Source organism: Lupinus angustifolius, unplaced genomic scaffold, assembly GCF_001865875.1.
Source record: "Lupinus angustifolius cultivar Tanjil unplaced genomic scaffold, LupAngTanjil_v1.0 Scaffold_47_25, whole genome shotgun sequence".
NCBI lineage: Eukaryota > Viridiplantae > Streptophyta > Magnoliopsida > Fabales > Fabaceae > Lupinus > Lupinus angustifolius.
Genome location: NW_017721986.1, coordinates 4,395 through 13,125, shown reverse-complemented (window position 1 = coordinate 13,125; position 8,731 = coordinate 4,395). Strand labels below are relative to the sequence as shown.

Below are 8,731 nucleotides of genomic sequence, written 5' to 3'. Positions count from 1 at the left end.
TCGAAGTTTGGAGAGAGAATAGAGAGGTATGCTTAAACCATTCATGTGGTTCTATTTTTGTTTCCCACGTTAATAGAGAGAAAAGAGAGTTTATGACTTTATTCCCTCTTTTTTTCTTTTTCATTTTTTTTTTGGTTAGATTTATGTCCTTAATACTCTCTCTTAATTTCTTTCCCTTAAGTAATAATATTTATATAACCAAAAAAGTTTAATAATGTTAATACTTAATATTATTACTATGATATAAAATTTAAATAAATGAGTGGTTGCTATTTGATTTATTTTAAGCCTACTAATATCACCATCATATTCATTGTTATTATTTTGTATGCATCCTTTTAAACAAATAAATTTTATATTATAAATTAGTATTATCATAAATAATAGTAGTGATAATGATAACAAAATAAGATGTAAGTTGAAAATATAGAATATAAAACTATAAAAAAAGAATATATAATTTTTAAAAAGTAATAAGAATTAGATGTAAGTTGAAAATATAGATTCCTAATAATAGTAAAATATGACAAAACATAAACCAACTATTAATTTGATTTAAAATATTATATTATTATTATTAGTTTTTTTATCGATAGGCAAAATTAATTTTTGATTTTAATTTAAAATTATATATTAATGTTTTCATAAATAGAAGTCAATGTGAACATTAATTTTATTCGGCCTAAAAAGTCCAAAATTTATTCTTAAAAAAGCTACATATGCTTTTATTTATTAAATATGTCCAAAAATAAATAAAAATAAATAAATATATATCCCTTTTAAAAAAAAACTAGATAAACACTCAATAAAGGTGATTATCAATTTGTTACAACTTTTTTATTAAAAAATAATAATTTCTAAAATATATAAAAATGATGCCATAATATTGGTTATTTTCTTAAATTTAGTTTATTGTTTTATGTTTAACCCTTTGATTTAATTTTTTAAAATAAAAACTAAGCAAATGATCTATAATAGAGTTTTTGAGCTTGTTTTAACTATTTAATAAATAAAAAATAAATGAAAATCAGATATAATTAAATAAATATGAGATTGTTCCATATTTATTTGTGATTATCTCTAAACCATAAAATAAGGAATTCATGAATTTGATACTTTAATATTTTTCAAATCATTTATTAATGATATTGTCATTATGGGCCTTTAATTAATATTAAAAGTAATTAATTTATATCCTTATTTATAATTATTATATATTTCTTTTTCGGAAGTAACTAAATAGAAAAATCACTACGTCAGAATACGCATTTAACAATGGTCATTCAACAACTCTTCCTAGCATAACGCTCTTAAATATAAGACAGAAGATAATCAATATCACTCTTTTAAGAAAGCGTAGTTAAATTTGATAGGTGGATATACCTTCAACAACGCTTACTTCAATGAATGTTGTTGTATGTCTGCCTAAGATATTCAATATCAATCTATTAAGCAAAGGCTGTTGATTTAAATCTATTCAACAATACTTACTTAAAAGAGTGATGTTAAAGGTAATATTTATATACAATATTAATATAAATATTTAAATACATTCTATATATTATATATTATTCATTTATATTAAATAATAATTAAATATTATATACAGTCTATATATTATATTTACTAGTCAATAATAATTAAATATTATATTCTAACATACACCGTAGAGGAACTAACATATGAGAGAAGATGGAGATACCTATCTATTATTTATTGTAGGTAGTCTTAGAACATTATTTTTGTTTCACAACCATTGTAAGTCTCTCAGTACTAGAAAGACATGGAGAGAGAACACCAAAAAACATCTCTCAACTCTCCCTTGATTCAAAACTTAGAACAAGATGGATCAATAGTTGATGTAGAGAAACGCAAGTCAAGTGCAATAGGAAGAACTGAAATGCTTGAAGAAGTGAGGAAACAGTTATGGCTAGCAGGGCCTTTGATAATTGTGAACCTCCTAAACTTTTCCCTACAAATTATATCTGTCATGTTTGTAGGGCATCTTGGAGAGTTGGCTCTCGCTGGTACTTCAATGGCCAGTTCTTTTGGCTCCGTCACAGGTTTCTCTTTTTTGGTGAGTTCAGTTTTCCTTACCTTCCCTTTTACTATTATCTAATCCTTAGGTTATAACTATTTGGATTCTCAGTTATGTTTGATCTTTAAGCTAGACTCGCCTCCAAAAGTTAGTTCATAACAATAGAGTCATCTAAATTATTATAAATAGTTCTTTATAACATGTACTTTGTATTTAATACTTAGTTATAAGCAGTATTTTAAATTGTTTTAGTTATTACTATTGAGGTAATAACAGTAGTTGTGGTGTGAATTGCAGTTGGTAATAATAATAGTTGTAGTGTGAATTGCAGTTGTTATGGTATGAATTATTTTGTGACTAAAAAACATTTTTGATATTGATGTGGTTTAATTGTTAAGTAGTAGTCAACCACATCACGGAACACGGTCCACAATTTAAAACACTAGTTATGAGTTTATAATCATAGTTATAAAATTTGCTTACCACTTATGTGAATTATATACCAATTCGCCCTAACCAACTTGCAATTCATCTTAGAATTCGCTCGAATTAACCATAGTTATCAAACCCTATCGATCTAGAAAGTGTGTCTGTAGAGATGATGAACGGAAAATACTAAGCAAAGGGAGGAAGTGATGAGAGAATTGTAGAATGACCTGTGCTGGAAGAAGAATGTGCTGCATTGAGGAGGAATAAGAATGTGTTGTACTAAGGAGGAGTGGTGAATCTTAATGTAAAAGTTTAGGGGACAAAACTATTTAATTACTATTTATAATTTAGACTAATTGATTAACAAAAAAAATATAAAGCAATATATATAATCGTTTGAATGTTTCAAAATAATATATTCATTTTAAATAAAAATAATTAACAATTAAAGATTAAAGAAAAAATGTGTATTTATTTAAAGTGTTACTCTTCGTTCTTTTAAAGATTTAAACTTATCAATAATTGAATTAGAAACAAAATTTTCAGTTATTTCATATTCAATATGAATCATTATTTTCTACGAGAAATTCATCTTCTATCTTATTACATAATGTTGTTTGATTGCCTTCTTTATTAAAATTGTATTAGTTTAACTAGAATAGTTAATATAAGATAAATAACTTCACCAAGCAAGTAATATGCATTTACTTTCTCAATTTTGTCAAAGTTGCACTTAATTCATAGATGATTGAGTTTTTCTAAATTAGTAACATCAACAATATAATGTTGAAATTGACTTATCAGTTAATCTTCCTTACTCATTGAAATTTGTAGAGGAGAATTTTTGTACAAAAATACATATATTGTCAATAATTAATGATTTTAAAAAATCATTGGGATCTTGGGACTTTGACTTTAACGTTTGATAAAGACATTATGTGATCATCAAAATCTATTTTATGATGTGCAAAGTCATTACAAACTCAAATGAAGTCATAGTATTATAAGCAAAATTAACATTTGTATGTGTAAAATAACTTAACTCGTTATTTATAATTTTATAAAAACTACACAAATTGCATTGTACATATTTATCAAGCTACAAAATGAAGAAAAATGTAAGCTCAAACAACTATTTCTATAAAGACATTATTTAGGTATAGGTAAAAAGATTAAAACAAAAATTAATAAATTAAAAAAAAAATTGGGGGAAAGTTGCCCCACCTGTCCCTAACATGATTAGCCCCTCCTAAGGAGGAAGAAGAATGAGCTTGGCACCTCGAAGTTGAGGGAAGACGAAAACTCTAAGGCTATGGTTCAAGAGTTATGAAAAGAATGGAAGGAGGAAGATCAAGGAGCAAAGATGGGGAGGAAGAAAAAGTGAAAAGAAGAGCAAATTTCTCTCTTATTTAGAGTGTGAAATTAGATGAGATGTGACCAAAGTAATAATAATGCAAAAATATTTTTTTATTCTTTTTTATAAAATCTAATTAACAATGAGATTGCCAAACACATCTGTACTTAACGTGCTGCATGATCAACTTTTTAAATATTAATAGATATATGAAGACAGAAGGACTAATGTGGTTCTACATTGAAAAAATAGGGGACCAAAAAAATAGTTTTATCAATTAAAATGTAACACAAATCCCAATTGGCTTGCCAGCTAAGTATATTACTAAGCTTACCGTGTATTTGACAAATAATACATTGTGTACTGCATACCATTACGGAAGAGTACCATTTATTAGGACCATTTGGATTCTAAGTTTTGTTTGATCACTATATTTTGGTTATAAATGGTCCTTTAAAACATCAAGTTTGCATGAATAGACACCATAAGCTATTCAACATTGAGTTAGGCTCCAATTATTCAACATTAATTTGTTTAACTGAAAACAGCTTCTTAATTTGTAGTGGTAAGATTATGTACATTTATCTTTCCCAGACTCCATTAAGTAGGAGCCTTATATACTAGATCAATCATCGACCCTAAAAATTAAATAAGTGAATGAGGGCTACAAAGTTAATATTAATCTTTCTTTATGAGGCCAATGTGAGAGTTTCCCTCATAACAAAAACATAGTACTGAATACTATTTATTTAAACCTTTATAACTTTTAGAATTATCAGGGTAACTATATATAGTAGAGAAAATCAATATAACTAGTTCAAAAAAAAATTGTTGATCATTACTCATTAGTCATTTCATGAAGTTCAACTACTACTTAACTTGTGAATGTGAAGTGTCAAAGTTTTACAACTTTACATTACATGATTTCAAACAAAAAATTCTCAAGCAACTAAATAAGGATGCAAGCAATGGATAATAATGTTTGTTCTGATCTTAGCTGCTATTGATTTTTTATTGAAACAGTTAGGAATGGCAAGTGCTTTGGAAACCTTATGTGGCCAATCATATGGGGCAAAGCAACACCGCATGTTAGGCATACATATGCAGAGAGCAATGTTCACTCTTATGATTGTTGGCATTCCAATTGCAATTATTTGGGCAAACACAAGATCTATTCTGATTTTTCTTGGCCAAGATCCTGAAATATCCACAGAAGCTGGAAAGTATGCTCAACTGATGATTCCAAGCATTTTTGCTTATGGACTTCTTCTGTCTTTGAACAGATTCTTACAAACCCAACATATTGTGTTTCCAATGATGTTCTTCTCAGCAGTGGCAACTTTACTACATATTCTTCTTTGTTGGGTTATGGTATACAAGTTTGGACTAGGGAACCGAGGAGCTGCCATATCAAGTTCTATTTCTTATTGGTTTAATGTTATAATGCTCTCACTCTATGTCAAGTTTTCTCCTTCCTGTGCCAAAACTTGGACCGGCTTTTCGAAAGAAGCTTTTCACTGCATGCCATTTGTCAGGCTTGCCATTCCTTCAGCTCTTATGGTTTGGTAATTACATTATCTAATACTTCATTCTACTTATTATATGATAGAGTTGTTACATTCCTTAACATTAGTACATTCTCAATTCTTTTTGAGATCCTAATTTTGTTACCATTATTATATATGTTGAACAGCTTGGAAATGTGGTCATTCGAAATGGTGGTTCTCCTTTCCGGCCTTCTTCCAAATCCAAAGTTGGAAACATCAGTGCTTTCTATCTGGTTGGTTTCATAATTGAGTTACTTTTCACAATTGTTAGTTATACTTGACACGATTATTTTCATTCACCAACCTATTGTCTGGTTTTTCAGCTTGAATACAGTAGGAACTATTTGGATGATCCCTTTAGGACTCGGTGGTGCTGTAAGGTTAGTTTTGGTTATGAAGTTTTAAAATTCAGTAGCAACCTCACCATTTTACTAAGTAGACAGACAAAGCATTCTTATCTTTCTCTTCCAAATTTGCATGTTGAAAAAGTTCCCTTTCTTTTGTATTGTTTTTTGGTATGGTGGAGGTCAGACTAAAATTGTTGAATTCGGGTAAGAATTGATCTCGGATAACCTATGTGGGTACCTGAAAAGATGCAAGAGTATATGAGAGCGTATTCAGTATTAACTTTCTTATGAGGGATCTCCTATATTTATAGAAGATTTGAGCATGGAATATTCCCTGCTAGATATTGTTGGCATGACAAACCGTCCTATCCTGTCAAACTTGCCCTAGACAAGCATGAATTGCTTTATCCGGATTGCTCTGACATGCCCGTACTCTAGCTTATGCATTATTTTATTCATGTTCGGTTGTTTTGTCTTGCCCCAATTTTCATATGTAGCCATATATTTGGTCTTTGCCGCATGGCAGTGGATGATACAAGATCTGGAAGGCGTGTTCAGCCCTATAGCAGAAGTTTGTGTTGTTCTGGCTGCACGACAGTCTTGTAACAAAGGTCTATGTTATTCAGCCAGCTTGACTGTCCTATAGCAAAGGCGTGTGGTCCCGTAACTTCTGACTAAGTCATGTCCTGTTGTTATCGTCCTTTGTCTGGTTAAGTCGACTTTGCGGACATCGTCGATATCTACATGAGTCGGATCTTATTTGTCTATTATTTGGCCATAACCTACACAGATTGGCCAGTTCATGAAGTATCCTCAAATAGTAAATGATTGGTTATTGTTAGTATGTAGTTTCATTATGTTTGCATGATTCTTGCAGCACTCGTGTCTCAAATGAACTTGGAGCTGGCCATCCGCGAGCTGCACGTTTAGCAGCGTGTGTTGTCCTTATAATGGTCCTTGTTGAGGCCATCATTGTTGGAATGGTGACGATACTAATACGCAATATATGGGGATATGCGTATAGTAATGAAGTAGAAGTAGTCAAACATGTAGCACAGATGATGCCCATTATTGCAGTATCCAACTTTTTGGATGGATTTCAAGGTGTTCTTTCAGGTGTTTATCTTACCCATTTATGTCATTTATTTTCTATATAGGAACAACAATGACACAAAAACATAAAGCATGGATATGTTGAACACCCTTATGTATCAGTATCGGACACATATTCGACACGAATAAACTCAGATTCATGAAGGATACATATCTTTAGAGTATACAAAAGTTAAAATAAATAAATAAATAAAATAAAGATGAAAATATGTATTTGATAAGTTTTAAAATAAAAAGATAAGATAAAATACATTTTATCAATTTTATGAATTATTTTACTTTTTTTTCTAGTTTTGGTAATTGGAATATTGGAGGACAATGATTTACAATTTCCATTATATTTTTTACTTTGGATATTTTGTTTTAAACTTTATAATTTTATCATATTTTATGTATTTTTTACTATTTTATAGACATATCTCTGAGCGTATCGTATCCAATATTTTAGAAAAAATGTGTATCGAGATCATATCTGACATGTATCCATATTCGTGCTTCATAGCTTATAAAGAAAAATCACTTTTACAATTGATCTTCATTCTTCACTTTCTTGACTATAATGCAGGTACTGTTAGAGGATGTGGTCGACAGAAATTTGGTGCCTATGTCAATCTAGGATCATACTATTTATTTGGGATTCCATCATCTATTGTATTTGCTTTTGTATTGCATATTGGTGGGAAGGTAAAAAAAAATATTATTCTTTTGTAGCATATCCTTATGTCTCATGGTAATTTTTATAGTTAAAAAAAGTAAATATTTATTTCACTCCTTATCTTTTTTCGTCCTTACCAAGTTCCTCAAAAATGAAAAAACAAAAAATGGTTTCTAATAGTTTCAAATATTAGTCAAATTAGTTTATATCGGATATTGTAAAACACACTAAACATAACTAAATTGAGCAAATTTTGAATTTTTAGGATGATTTTGAGTTTTTTAATTTTTAATGAACCAAACCTAAATATTTACTAAAAAAAGAAATTATTTTGATATCTTTCTAAATGTTAAATACATTATGTAGGGGCTATGGCTAGGGATCATATGTGCACTCTTTGTTCAAGGAGTCTCTTTTCTGATCGTTACTATACGTACTGACTGGGAGCAAGAGGTGAACTTTTGCTTTTCTGTCTATGTCTCTTCTCTCTTTTTTTTTTTTTATATTAAGTACTCATATGCCTATTTTTCTTGAAATTATGTTTCTTATTCAGGCAAAGAAGGTTGCAGATAGAGTTTATGATTCACTTATACCAGAGAGTGTAGTCTCATGAAGTTGTTACATCTTCATAGATATACATTCTGAATATGTTATGCTTGAATGAAAGTTTATGTTAGACTTCATAATGTTTTTTTAAAGCTAGGTGAAAACACACCTCAATATATTAAAAAGGAAAGCGGTTACAAACAAAGGAAAGACTTACATGTTCCTAAATCTATAATTAGAAAGACCCTTTCTATTTCTATTGAATTCAACAAGAATGAAGCTAGGCAAAGTATCCCCCAAACATAACTTTTTGAAGAAATAGCAAAGGAAGCTAACTTAATGTTAAGATAATTATGTATAATAGTAATTTTAATTTTTTTAGGATATTATAGTAACTTCCATTATTTTATAAGGTCATTTTTTATCCAACAAGGGTTATTTCAACAATTCTCATGATGCTATAAGGATGTTATGGTATATCACCCCATTTAGGTTATTATAGTGATTTTCATGTGAAATGAGGGCATTTGGGACTTTTTATTATTCAAAAGAATTTCCAAAAACTATAAAGGTATTTTTAGTAATTTAATTTTTAATTCCTTTAAAGTGGAAAGTGAAAAAGGTAGAATCACATGATGTCTAATGGCACTTTTGTGATTATGTGAAATCGCATTATGATATTTTCATCTCAACCAAAATCCT

At 29.2% G+C, this 8,731-nt stretch overlaps 1 protein-coding gene across 1 annotated transcript; it reads left to right on the top strand.

Annotated features, from left to right (window-relative positions):
• The first annotated feature begins 1,763 nt into the window (after positions 1-1,763).
• LOC109338894 (protein DETOXIFICATION 16-like) lies at positions 1,764-8,164 on the top strand. The gene is made up of 8 exons (XM_019576246.1): positions 1,764-2,077; positions 4,845-5,386; positions 5,515-5,601; positions 5,692-5,748; positions 6,593-6,831; positions 7,394-7,512; positions 7,850-7,936; positions 8,037-8,164. The coding sequence occupies exons 1-8, from the start codon at positions 1,784-1,786 to the stop codon at positions 8,094-8,096; spliced, it is 1,485 nt and encodes a 494-aa protein (XP_019431791.1). The 5' UTR covers positions 1,764-1,783; the 3' UTR covers positions 8,097-8,164.
• Positions 8,165-8,731: the final 567 nt, after the last annotated feature.

Coding starts and splice junctions, on each gene's coding strand:
- LOC109338894 (XM_019576246.1), top strand. CDS start 1,784: ATGGAGAGAGAACACCAAAAAACATCTCTCAACTCTCCCTTGATTCAA. Junction 5,749..6,592: donor GGACTCGGTGGTGCTGTAAG/GTTAGTTTTGGT, acceptor TGATTCTTGCAG/CACTCGTGTCTCAAATGAAC. Junction 7,513..7,849: donor TATTGCATATTGGTGGGAAG/GTAAAAAAAAAT, acceptor TACATTATGTAG/GGGCTATGGCTAGGGATCAT.